This window comes from Metschnikowia bicuspidata (assembly GCF_001664035.1).
Source record: "Metschnikowia bicuspidata var. bicuspidata NRRL YB-4993 chromosome Unknown METBIscaffold_1, whole genome shotgun sequence".
In the NCBI taxonomy this organism is placed as follows: Eukaryota; Fungi; Ascomycota; class Pichiomycetes; order Serinales; family Metschnikowiaceae; genus Metschnikowia; species Metschnikowia bicuspidata.
This window is the reverse complement of record NW_017387731.1, coordinates 38,364-51,924: the sequence shown is the minus strand read 5'-3', so window position 1 is coordinate 51,924 and position 13,561 is coordinate 38,364. Positions and strand designations below refer to the sequence as shown.

The 13,561-nt window shown below is 44.5% G+C and overlaps 3 protein-coding genes and 2 non-coding genes across 5 annotated transcripts; 3 read left to right on the top strand and 2 right to left on the bottom strand.

Annotated features, from left to right (window-relative positions):
• Positions 1-1,131: 1,131 nt before the first annotated feature.
• On the bottom strand, positions 1,132-2,708 carry METBIDRAFT_89605 (C1 family peptidase). The gene has a single exon (XM_018859298.1). It carries the CDS (start codon positions 2,605-2,607, stop codon positions 1,237-1,239), a length of 1,371 nt encoding a protein of 456 aa, XP_018713148.1. The 5' UTR covers positions 2,608-2,708; the 3' UTR covers positions 1,132-1,236.
• Positions 2,709-6,096: 3,388 nt separating this feature from the next.
• Positions 6,097-6,170, top strand: METBIDRAFT_t87. Its single transcript has one exon. It is a non-coding gene; the product is annotated as a tRNA-Ile (tRNA).
• Positions 6,103-6,417, top strand: METBIDRAFT_29261 (uncharacterized protein). Its single transcript, XM_018855372.1, has one exon. It carries the CDS (start codon positions 6,211-6,213, stop codon positions 6,409-6,411), a length of 201 nt encoding a protein of 66 aa, XP_018713147.1. The 5' UTR covers positions 6,103-6,210; the 3' UTR covers positions 6,412-6,417.
• Positions 6,175-6,247, top strand: METBIDRAFT_t88. The gene has a single exon. It is a non-coding gene; the product is annotated as a tRNA-Ala (tRNA).
• A 981-nt stretch (positions 6,418-7,398) lies between the features above and the next one.
• On the bottom strand, positions 7,399-9,111 carry METBIDRAFT_75879 (uncharacterized protein; the record flags this gene model as incomplete). The annotated part of the gene is made up of 1 exon (XM_018858434.1): positions 7,399-9,111. The coding sequence occupies one exon, from the start codon at positions 9,109-9,111 to the stop codon at positions 7,399-7,401; it is 1,713 nt and encodes a 570-aa protein (XP_018713146.1).
• Between the last annotated feature and the right edge of the window lie 4,450 nt (positions 9,112-13,561).

The window sequence follows — 13,561 nt, the reverse complement described above, 5'->3', positions numbered from 1 at the left end:
TAATGCAATTTCAAGAAGGAAATTGATGGCAGTCTACTCTTGAATTTATAACACTAGGCAAACATGTTTACTTTTCATTCTAGATCATCAATTTTTCAATGATAACAGGCTTTGTCGGCTGACTGGGGTTACGGCCTTCAAAGCCTCCCCCAGCCTTGTGCTTTTTTGGCTTCGGCTTTTTTCTTCCTTTTCCCATGGGAACAGGGTAAGCCATGTTTTTATAAAACTTAAGCAGGACCCGCTGATTGAGTAACGAGTAGAAAAAGGCTTAAAAATGGAACGTTCTTCGTTACTCCACTCAGCTCCAGTTTTACTAGAACCCGCCGGAAAGGTCACTAAAAGTGCTGAGCTGCTAACAGAATTTATTTCGCAGGATGCTCGTATAGCTTTTGCTTTGACATTCAATGAGCTTTTGCAGCTCTTAGAAATGCCAAGGGACATGTTCACGCGGACCGCCCCGGACCCCAGCTTACAAATCAGAGTCACTGGACAAATGTTCACTAAGCCCAAAGACCCCTCACATGAAATCGTAGCCAAACAACCAACACGTTACAATTTTGACCAAACCTTGGTGCGGACGAAAATAGCAATTCATTTGCGGAGCATGAAAAGTCGTTTAGGCTTGAGTCGAATTACAGATGCCCTCCCCATTCATTCCGGTACAATGTCGCTGATATCAAGAAGTGTTTTTGATATACTGAGCTGAGTCAAGATCAGGGGGCTGGAACCCATGGAATCTTTGAGTCCTCTGACATACGCACATGACTTTCAAGGAATATTCTTTGAGGCAACCACAGACAAATTTAACTTTTGCACGGGCGATCTTTCACTAGTTGGGTGTTCTGTTGCGAGTCTAGAATTTTTAAGGGAATATGTTCCACATCTTAACATGCGACGAATCGGCAAAATCCAGTACTAGTTGGGCCATGGCTGACTTTACTATGGCCGAATCGGGCTCTATTAAGCTGAGCCTTTCAATCCAGCCCAGACTCGAAAACCAGTTCGCCAAGAGTTCTTGATGTAACATTCAAGTTCCAGCGACGGCTGGTCTGCTCAAACCCGTGTGTATATTTCGAGACATTAAGAAGGTGCCACAACGCATGAGCTGACCGGGGCTGTATACATCTCTTCTCTCTTCGATCCGATTGGCCTGAATCATACCCCCAGCCTACTTCATTGATTTCTCCGAACCAAGAAAAAACTCTGAACTTTCCCGATCAGACAATACACGGCTGTTCATGCTACCATCTCTGGCTCGTTCTGAAATGTGGCCAACGCCCCCATGGGGTCCCATGGTGGCAAGACCACGGGCTCAGACAGCAAAGCGTCCTGGTGCTTTTCCTCCAACTCCGCTTTCTCCGTTACAATCTGGTACACATAGTCGCGGAAGTACTGGTGATCCATGACGTAGTAGCCGTCCTGGCCCGAGTCCTTGCCCCAGGAATTCTCAACCCTCCAGCGCACCGGGTTTCCCAGCTTGTCCAAGTGCACTGCAGTGAGCACCATGGCGTGGGTCATGAGCGATGGCTGATACTCGATTCTACTGGCCTTGCTCTGCAGCGACTCGAAGCCAACAAGCTTGTAATTGAACAAGCCCTCGTCCATGATGCCGCGCTTCTTATCCATGTAGATGGGCGTGTGGGTGCCGAAGAACACTGCGTGATTGTTCTGGATCCGCTGCACCGCATAAGCCGCCAACGTGTCGATGTCCACATTCAAGTACGACACCAGCTTGCCGCCCGAGACGTTGCCCAACTTGTCGATTCTCACCACACACTCGTACGGGTTTCTGGGGTCGTTCAAGAGCGACACCCACTGCGTCAAGTCCACGCCCACCACCTTCTTGTACATCAGCATGGGCGTGAACTCTAGCACCTGCACGTGGTCGTCTTTATCCTTGTAGTCCCATGTCATGTGCTGATCTGGGTGTGGGGGCTGGCCCAAAAACATCACCATCAAGCGATGGATTTCCCGCTGCATTTGCGCCAAGTGCTGCACCACTGCTTCGGCGCCTTGTGCACGGGCACCCCTCAAGATCTCTGCAAACTCACGCAATTTCGTCTTGAGCATGAAGTTCAATGTGCGAGAGGCCGTGGCACTGTATGCGTCTGGATAGGCATCGTAAGGCACCATGCCATATTTTTCGACCACGTTGATAAACATGTCAAACTGGCCCCCGTCACATGTCGGGTCGGTAAGTAAGTACAGATTGAGCCGGGAGTCCAAGCCCTCGGCTGGCGTGGAGTCGATGTTGGCCGCAAACTGCTCCAAAAAAAAGTTACATTTCTCCAACTTGTCGTAAAAAAACCAGTAGCTTTGCGAAAACTGGAATTCCTTGAGAGCCAACTTCGCCATGAGGGGGACCCGGAGCACGTTGCCGGCTGCAAAAAGCCAGCATCTGCCACTGGCTTTTTGGTTGGTTACGGGAGCGCCTTCCACGGCGATTTTAGTGTTGAAAACCGACGTGGTGTTTTTGATGACAGTGGCCCGGTCAATCAAGGCCTCGTCGGCATTGAAGTTGGCTAGCACAGAAGCACCCAATTGGGTGTGCAAATCAGTGGCCATAGCCGCCGACCACTGTTCCAACGACGAGACAGAAAGAGGCATTTCGGACTTGAGTTTTGATATGTCTAGGTATATATGTATATATTACTGAGACCCAAGGCTATATTCACTTCTCAAATGTGATGTCGCTAGCTGGAGCCCAGGGAAGAGTTTATATATGTGGTGATCTGGGGCCACGCTGGTGAATGGCTCCGGTGTCGGTCACGTGGTCCGCGGAGACGACGTACGTCATATGCGCGGCGCCTATTCGTGTGCTTAGTGGGTCTTGGTCAGTCGTATCCATCGAGCAGTTCAGCATCTTATAATTATTTTTGCATATCTCCTTAGATAGCTGTATTAAAAGATAATTGGTTGTCACGTGGGAACTAATTGGCGAGCCAAGGTGGACGCCTAGAACGGGATTGGGGCGGATGAGAATCTTCATGCAATTATTATATTAATGTTAAACCGTCATTTTTTGGGAGTTTTTTCTACCAGAAGCCGGGTCAGTCAAATATCCTCCAGATTAATTCCAGCAGTCCTCACTATTACCTCTGAATACGATGCTAGTGGGGATATAAAGCCGATCTTCTTATACGTTTTTGTGAGAGGTGAATGGAAAAGAGATGAGTTCCATTTGACAATATACAACTAGTCCAGTGCAATTTGAGCATTTTAGCAATTTTCAAAGACCAAGATCTACTAGTCTTTATGGATCAGGTAAGAGAATTCTGAGAAATCTACATGTCCTTTTGCTTGGCCCATTGGTTATCGGTCATTTGGTTAACCATATTATTGGTCTCTTGTATCTTGAGATTCGTGCAAACAAATCAACTGAATTGGGACCATGTTTGAAAACCCAAAAATATAAATACCTATAGCTTGAAAGTTTTATGCAAAATTTCGAAAGCCGCTTTGCACAACTTTTTTTTGTTTCTCCAGCGACACAAAACACGTTGAACAGTTGATTGGGAATATTGCGCCTACTCTTGAGAAGTTTTTTTTTTCTTTGGTGAATTCATATTGTTAAAGGTGCAAATTTATACAGCTGATATATATATATATAAAACCTTTAGAAAAGACGCATGCTTATATAACTGTATCTAGCTAAGGGCAATAATCTTGATACAAAGAGCAGCAATACACCATCTCGAATGAATTTGACCACAAAAGCAAAAACATATGGTGGGATAAAACAGGGAATATCTCAAATTAGTTTTGTTACCCTTATCGGCCGAATTTCACCGGTAAGTTTTACCTCTCAAACAACAGAAGATAAATATAAACTTTTCAGTAACGCCTTGCGAGAAATTTAGGCCGTCCTGGAAAACAATGAAAGATAAGCTTGGCACTTTTCTTGCCAGAATATCCCGTGATTTTATCATGCATCTGGAAGTGCTGATTCTAAGCTCATTTGGAAACGTATGCCCCATTCTTCGTGCAGATTTGTATTATAGCTCGTGCCATACGTTCAATTGGTATTTAAATGCGCACTATACTTTCGATACCTTTCTGGTATTCCTTCAAAACTCAACCAGCTCCTAAACATGCATCCAGGATCAAAACAAGCCACTTTCATTTTTAAGCCACAGCCTTGGCGGTCTTTTTAGCACTTATCTGTCGATGTCATAGACATCAATTTATATGATAAGCCTTTTGTAGTACTCTCTTCAATTCAGATGGTTGGGGAGAACATAAGGAGCTCAGCTTCCTCAACTTGCAGCGTCCAGAGGGTATACTTTTTTTTTAGATTCATCTAATTTAAGGAGCAAGACTATATAAATAATATGTCTAAGAGACCTTTAAAAGCTTCGAGCTACGTTAAAAGTATCGAAACTTGGCCCGTCCCCTTCCCTTAGGTTACGTAATTGTTTCTACGTCATCGACTCCTAAACTAAATCTCCTGTAATATTTGCTTGAACTCAGATGGCTGTAGCAGACTTAAGAAACCAGCCTCCTGCGACTCTCCACGCCTTCGAGTGTATACCTTGAAAATCGTAGTGACGAACCAATTTAATTTTGTTAAATTCTCCAATGAGTTGTCGGCTGGGGCCAACATTGAGTTCAAGCTCGTGGGCTTGGTAAATTTTAGCTCTTGCCACCAGTATTTGGATGTTTCGCAGTTGTTGTAGATATGGCTTAGGAAAGCGTCGGTGGCGTCTCCGTCGTTGTGGATTTGTGCTGTGCAAAGATGGCATTGAAAATCTGCCGTGTCGCTCGGTGGGGGCCTGCGCGAGACATGTGATCCGTAATTGAAGTGATGGATGGACGAAAGATCGTATCGCTTTATCCATTCTGCCTCATACAAGACTTTCCAAAAGTATTTCCACCTCTTAGTCTGACGGACCGCGGGACAAGCGAACAAAGCGTTGTGGCATTATCGGGAGTTGCTTTTCTTGCTTTTTGCGACTTAAGGATTTGAAAGTCTCCTTACCAATAGCTTTTTTCTCTGCTTGGTCGATGTATGGAGTTTTTGCTAGCATTTGTTTGATCTGCTCCTGATTGTACTTTGAGCTTTCGCCTGGTATCAGTATAGTACTTGTCCTAGGTACCACTTCTTTCCACGCTTCGAAATAGGCGATTTCGTTTTTCGTGAAGGTCCACTCCAAGAGTGTGAAGAATTGACCCGTTTTGTCAAGCAAGAGGTTATACCATTCGGAGGTGGCTATATGTCTTAGCCTGACTTGTTCGTCGTTCGATACGATTTTTTTCATGTGGTGAAGTATTCGTATTTTAAGATACTGAGTGTACCAGCTATCGTTGTTTTGGAGGGTGTCCGTCAACATCATTGCCAGATGCCCTTTAAGTTGGGTCAGTAGTTCGATAAGGCTGTAGCCTCCGTTGCGAGGTCTCGCGTAAAGTTTAGACTTGTGGATTCCTGGGAACATTGTCTGTATTTTGAAATCAATTTTGTCGAGTTCTCTGGCGGTCATACATTGAATCAAATCTTTGTATACCGTTTTGGAACTGACAAAGATGTTTGTCCCCAATACTCGGCTGAACAAGTCGAGGCTCTGATATCCCAGCTGTCGGGTCATGAATGGGAGGCTGGCTGTGAATTTTGTCTAGTTGACCTCTTTTATTGGAATACCCAAGTATGTCGTGAGGTCTTTGAAAAGATAAGACTTGGGGAATCGGAGATATTCTTGTTGAAATTTGGGGTAGCCTCGATGGAATCCGAGAAGTTTAGATTTTTCATAGCTTATTTTGCTATTGCTCACTCGCTCGAAAGCTGTGATTATCTTTTCGGTTTTTTGGTAGTCTTCTATATCATTGAGATATATGTTGACGTCATCTGCAAACGCATGGTACTTCATTGTTTGTAGTTGGACTCGTTGGTAGCAAAGTTTGATACCTTCAATCAGGTTGAGTTTAAACAGCTCCCTTTTCGGTTTTTTAGAAGCATTTCCCAAGGATATTTTAAAAACCCACACTTTACACTTAAACTGACCGTGATACTCAGTATATTCGTTTGGTGAACCGATTAGCTAACTACTTTGTAACTCACAAAGGGATTGTATATTTATCCAGGTACTCACTCAAACCACAGAAGGTCCCTTGGCCCAGTTGGTTAAGGCGTGGTGCTAATAACGCCAAGATCAGCAGTTCGATCCTGCTAGGGACCAGTCAGGGCGTGTGGCGCAGTTGGTAGCGCGTTCCCTTAGCATGGGAAAGGTCTCCGGTTCAAATCCGGACTCGTCCAATTTTTTTGAAACGAGACATCTAGCTGATGAAGCAGAAGAAAGACTACAGAACAGTTTGCAAGCTTGCCCCGAGCTGAAAACGAAATGCAGATCCGAAAGACCTGTCGCCAAGTTATGTTCTTTTACAATTTATTGTATCTGTGAGAAGCCTGGTGCTCCTTAACGTCACTTCCCCGCCGAAATAAATAGTCTGTGCTTAGGTAATGTGGATCACTAAACTTGTATGAGGCTTTTTTAACTCGGCAAAGCTGTGACTCTATTAGATCATTTTACACTGTGTGCATTCAGGTTCGAGCAATTAACACCCTTCATGATTATATTACTGTTGCGGAGAGCCTCGTCAAATCAGAATAGGAATAATAGCTCGATAGTATGCATGATGCGTGTCCCGAAGAAAAGACCAGCGGGGTTAGATATTAGAGTACAACCATGCAATACTTTATGTACACTCCGTATGGCGGGGTAACAGATATGTTTTGTTCGTCACTGAGGTGCTGGGATTTCCCGCAGGCCAACGGAAGCTTTTTCTAGTAGTCTAGGCCATGTGTTGCAGTTCTTTGAATAGACGAAAAAAAAAATACAATTCAATATTCACCTTTATACTCCTCGCATTTTGATCGGGTGTTCTATCTGCTTTCTTGCGGGCACAATACAACGTCGAGTACGAATCAAGTGTGCTTATTAATTTGCTGCGGTTACAATACCGTGATCTCAGAAGAAGCGCACGTACTTTTAATGTGCTCTGGCATCTCGGTCGAAAGTATACCGTTTTGTGTCTAAATTGCTCATTGGCGAAGACATTCCTAATAATCCCAACACGCACCTCTCAGGAAGAGCGAATGTAAAACTCCGTCCATTAGGTGCCCAGAAAGGTATTTTTTTATTATGATTCTGGATCAAATAGATATATGTAAGTAATATTAAATTCAATTAGAGCTGAATTTAAGACTAGATAGAACGTGGAAAATGCAAACTGACAGCACCATCTGCTGGGCTCAAAAGTTTCTAAATAAATCTATTCGCTTATAAAACCAAACATAGTGAGCTTCATTGGCTGTCGTGATAGCATGTGCAAAAGCCTCGGCTAAACTTTTCCAGTATATCTTGAGCGAGATATGAGTGTGCCCTGGATGCAAAATTTGTCTGGCCTTTACACAGATGACTTGAAGATTTTGAACTCCTTGAGCTTCTTGAAATGTTCCTTGCGCTCAGGCTCCACTATCTGGCTGTGCTCGTACTCCACCATCTCCAACTTGGAAAAGTCAAACTCCTCAGGAGGATTGAGCCAGCGCTTTCTTCCAAGGTAGAAGTAGGAATACGATCTGTGGCCAACGTAGAGGAAAAACACAATAGGCAACGTGATGTATGCAGCAATGAAGTCGGCGGCATTGAAGTCAAAAAACACCGCGTATCCGTTGGTGATGGAGATGAGACCAATGAAAATAATCACAAAGTATGCGCCGTATGGCTGGCCCCAAGTCTTGTATGGCACACGGTCCTCGAGGTTCTGCGCCACAATGCCCTTTTTCCATCTGATATAGGCAAAGGCAACAAAGATCCACGACACAAATCCGGAAATGGTCGTGAGGTTGGAGAACCAGGCAAACACCTGCGTGGAGGATGACGAGACATTCAAGTACGCCAAGCACGACACAACAAATGTGAGCATCACCGAGTAGTATGGCACACCCCACCTGTTGACGGTGGTGAAGATTTTGGGGGCCAAGCCTTTCTTCGAAAGCGAGTACATGGTTCTGGTACTGGCGTAGAAGAAGGAGTTTCCTGCAGATGCGGCGGAGGTCAACACCACGGCATTGATGATATGGTTCAACACCGGGATTCCGGCGTTTTGGATTCCAAGCACAAAGGGGGAAGCAGACACGTCACTGCCCGAGCCGTTCAACAGCTCGCTTGTCGAGTCGGCAATCACACCAATGACCAAGGACCCCAAAATGTAGAAAAACGCCAACCGGTACACGAACTGGTTGGCGCACCTGGGCAACGCCTTTCTGGGGTTGGAGGTCTCTCCAGAACAGGCAACAATCAACTCGGGACTCATGATAAACGAGTATCCGGCTTTGATGAGGGCAGTCCATACAGACAAAAAGCGCCCCGTGCTCCCTGGCACCAAGTGCTCGTGAAACGCCTCGCCGTTTGTCCAGTAGCGGAAACCCAACCTGTCGTGGTTGGGGCCACCACCGAAAAACAACACAACGCCCAAGATAATCAACCCGGTGATGGACACCAACTTAATTCCGGAAAAGTAGAACTCCACCTCTCCGTAAGCCTTGACGGGACACATGTTGACGAAGACGGCCAACGCCAAAAATATGGAAATCCACACGGCAATGTTCACTTCCGTGGTCCAGTACTGAATAATCAACGCCGCCGCAACCACCTCCGCAGCCACCAAAAACGTGAAGCCGTACCAGTAGTTGTAACCGAGCGCAAAGCCAATGGATGGGTCGGTGTAGTCATTGATAAATTGCTGGGCACCGGCACCAGGCACGGGCAAGAACGTGGCCATTTCGGCCAACATATTCATGACAAACCACACCACGAAGGACAAGATGATATACGACAAAAAGAGAGCGGCGGGGCCACACATATACAAAGCGGCACCAGACCCCACAAAAAGACCCGTACCAATGGCACCACCCAAGGCAATCAATTGGATGTGTCTGTTTTTCAAGCCTTTCTTCAAGTCCTCCTCTGGGAAGGACACGATGGAGTTGTTTTCGGAAAGCACATGACCTTTCTCATCGACATTGACGATTTTGGCGTTGGAGATTTCGAAATCAACATAGGCGGAGTTGCTCCGGTAGATGGAGGGCCGCGAAGTCAGCGGCTCCAAGTCCACCATTCTGGGTACTTAGGGCGAAAATTATAAGACTTGATAGAAATTGTCTGTGGTTTGGAGGGCACAGGAATAAATGCCAGAGGGCTCTGCAGAATATAGAGTTTTCTGATGACCGAAGAATTAAACTTAAGAGTCTCAGGCGCTGGAGTTTGACCAGAAAATAAACGAACATTTGGTGACAACAGAACCTGTAGATATATATAATAAAAAGGTCACTGCTTTCGGCTATCTCATGCACAGATAAAGAGGCGCGAGCATCGTACTGCACCTAGACGGCCACGAGCATGGGGCGGTCGAATTTCTTCTACGAATGGGGTCTCTCCCCACATAAAATGTCTGGGTTTGCTTTTTGAGTACTGCGCGGGTGGATTTCGCCGTACCAAGAGTCCGATGCACGTTCGTTCCACTTTGTGGGGTATTACGCAACCATTACAGGCAGAAACACATCAAGCCCAGACTTGAGCAAAATGATTTATCTCTGCCAACATTAATCAACTCCGTAAGATAAGGACAGGTGCGCATCAAAGTAGATAGCGGGTGATCGCACCGAAAAAGGAAAGCAGTCATTCTGCATGCCGGACTACAGACAAGCGAGCAGACTAGATTCTGAATACACTGCTCTAGTGATACCCCCTGGACCCTGTAATGTGTTTCTTTTTCCCCTATATACTGGTTTTTGAGCGGAGACTACGCACCGCATTCTTTGCTTCCCGATAATATTGAGTATCTGGGGTGCTGGTTCAGGTGTGCACATAATGCCGGGGAAGTGACACGGCGTTTTGACAACACGTGACAGGAACGCTTGGCGAGGCTGTCACTGCGCGGGAAATCTATGGCGATGGCATCACAAAACCATCGCACCGTAGATTTGCGCAAGGAAAATTTAGCCGAGAAGAATGACTCGAATCTCGCCAACAGTTCCCAAGCGCAAGAGCCCCTCATGGTACACGAGATTTGCGGAGATGCGGAGCAACGAGAAAATGGGTTTTGTCATGACTTTCTATTTGCTGTTCAGTGTCATGCCCTTGTAGTAGCTATTTTCATTTCCCTATTTCCAATTCTGTACATTTTGTCAAAACTGGGGACAATACTATTTCTTCGCCCATTGAGGTATTGAAAGGACTTTATGAGTAAGAACCCCAAACTCTTTGGGACGTGAAACCTTATGATGATTCGCTGTTCTTCCATCGTGAAAAAAAATTGAATAGCGGACATTGCGGGGCTAATGAAACCCGTGAGATTTATTTTGCCTCGTTGAAATGGGACACACTTGTTGCTTGCTGAATCAAACAGAACAATTCATTTCGAGGCCCCGTTTATTATTTTGTTTATTTGTTGCTGTTGTATTTGCCTCTTTTTGTCTATTTCTAGTTATTTTGTTTGTTTGTTTATTTTACTTGGCTTGCCTGTTTCATGTAATCATTTAATGTCAGCACCCTCTTGTGGAAGTATATGCTCCAAATGTGCCGGAAGATTTTGATACAACCGTGCTTCTCATTGATTCAGTGAGGCCCGTTTTTTAAGACTTTTTCTAATTTCTTATCACATCGTATATTTCCGAATCAACAGAAAGACCTTCTTTTCCAATAGAAAGGGACTCCCCGTATCAACTGGTGATGACATGAACATGGACATATACGCAACACAAACAAATACTTTATTTAAGGTCAGGCCTTGCAATTCGGGCATATTTATAAAGCTCTCTCTGATTTTCCCGCTATTATTGGCCCTTTACTCGGTCCAAATCATCTCTTGGCCAAGCTTGACAGCCGCGAACAGAATTATCTAACAGATATTCAATACAGCCAACAATTATTTGGAATCGTGGCGACTTTGGTGTCTTGATCTACTCTTTCAAAACACTTTCACTAGAATGCACACTGCTAAGCTCCAGGTTGGTCATCCAAAATTTTTATATCCGCAATACCCACACGCAGCGTGCTGATCGTCAAACCATTGAATCCTCATATTTTGCGAGGCATTTGCCAGAATGTCATCATTTCGTATTGTTCACTATATGGATATGACTATAGCTTCCTCACCGAAATTATTCAGGTCACTGTGTACCAAACACTCCTCTGTATGTAATAGCTATCTTAGTTCTTGCGACTAAGGTCACTTTACTAGCAGTATGAGCTGCACCTGTGCCAGATTTCGTCCTGAGGACCAAAATTGATAGCAGCCTTATTTATTCCTGAAAGCCTGGGGGACTCGGCTCGCTATTCCCGATTGTAGTTTTTGAATCCAAGGGCAAAATTGCTGTGCTTGTATTCTCTACCGTATGTACAAGATAGCTACTTTTCATTTTTGAAGTCACAGCACTGAAGAGGGGAAACTTCATTTCTCCGTAATATGATCAAAGAGTTTGGAGGGATTCTCCTGAGGTAGATAGCCAAGACCTAGCTTCAATTTCTGAAATCAAGTGCCTTTCCACGCCAGTTCAATACTCACCACCTACACCCCGTAAGTTTGCCCCCTTTCTCAAGCGTTACTTCCACCTACTTGTCCCTCATGAATCAGCTCTTGAACTATCTTTCAATTTTGACACAGTCGGTATCTTCACGCACTATCACGGAATAGTGACTTGTATCAACTGCGCTTAAACGTTGTCGTATATTGTCCACGAGCTTGTCAAATTTTCTTTAGAGGCTTTCGGAATGCAATTTCTGACGATTTCCTATGTAGAAAAAAAAAAGCCACTCAGGGGTTATGAGGAGATTTTTCAAAGAAGCACTCAAACAAGAGAACAGAAATACTTGCGGTGTTCCTGGCTGCGGGATTGCTCCAGTTCTTCGATCACCCGTTATCGTTTCACAGAGCTCGAGTAGCTTTTGACTTTCATAGAATCAGTCAGTTCTTGGAGAAAATTTTTCGGTGTTTTTCACACAATTGTAGAGAAACTTCAGAATACCCTCACAATGCTCCAGTATGCCGTTTTGGTCATTCGCAGTCGCAACATTATCATGGCTCATCCGAAGAGATGAGAAGGAGAACATGCATTTTTGAAAATATGCCGATCCCTTCCCATACATTCTGCGTGTTATCTGGAAGTACATTCCCCATATACCGCGAGATCAATGTAGAAGAACCCTCACATGCGGTGACAGTTTCTACAAAATTTCTTTCTGATCCTACACGTTCCAGTAGATTTCATTTAATGGCCTTGTTTTGAAATTCACACAATCTCCGCATTTTTCTATTGACCGGCTTCAATAAACGTACACACCTCCTTCAGGATACAAAGAGTAACAGAGAAACGATCGCTTGCGTCATTTTAGAATTGAGAGCCTTAATATAAGATGTCGCTTTGTAGCCAAAATCTCTCACGGCACTCTTGATGATTTAAAATATTTGACTAAAGCGGCTTTCTTTGTATTTAAACGCATTATTTGCAAAAGATACCCTCTTAGGTTTTTTTCGAATTATACGCAATATTTGATAACAGTCAAAAACAGACACAAAATATCGAAGCCTAAAAATCGAGAACACATTTATTGGGAGACAAATTGAAAAGAGAATTACTATAAAGCATAACTTATATTGGTAATCACTTGAAAATATAAGAAACAAGCGCGGAGGGAATTCTCGGCAAATTCAGAATTATGAGAGCCTGATGAGAAGACCACTTGCCCAGACGCGCATAGAAGACTGGCAACATAAATCGCGACAGCCCTGTATCACGTGATTCACTCGAGTGCAGGACTAGCGGCTAGTCGTTTAGTCCGAGGTCGAAGAATTTTCACCGACCAAAGACGGCGTACTGCCCTTTTTTGGATACAGCTGCTGGATGTTTATGTAGAGACACTAATGACCTTTAGATTTGTATACTTGATAATATTGCCCTGTTGAAAAGATAAAACAAAACATCAAATATTTGCAAAAAGATTGCAGCACCACAATTTCGCATATGGTCTCCCACTACACTACTCAGTGTGGCCCTACGGAGCTTAACTAACGTTGATCGGACGGGAAACAGTGTGTTCTCCGTGGTATGGCCGCAACCGACATTTGTTATGATACGACATGAGCCAGATTATAGATTCTGGGCATCCTGTATAATACGAAGGACGAAGAGTCTAAACATTCCTGATCGGGGTTACCCCTCACCTACTGTATAGAAGGGTTCCGAACTATAAAGGAGCGTGAGGCTGAGACATCCCTGAAGAAGGATAACACTTTTTAGACATCGAGAATACGACAGATAGACTAGGCCTATCCACTAAGGCTGAACTATCTATAAACCGATCTACTCGTAGTTTAAGAGACAGCTCCAGGCTGTTTCATAATAGTTGGTAGCGCCGCTTAGTTACGACCATGGGAGAAACTACAATGAGCGCAGAGACAAATAAAGACACGTCGACCTTGACCTTCAACCCGACAATGTACTTCAGCGACGCAGAACAAGACCGGGCCGCTCAAGAATATTTGAGTAACATGAACCGCCTTCTCGAAC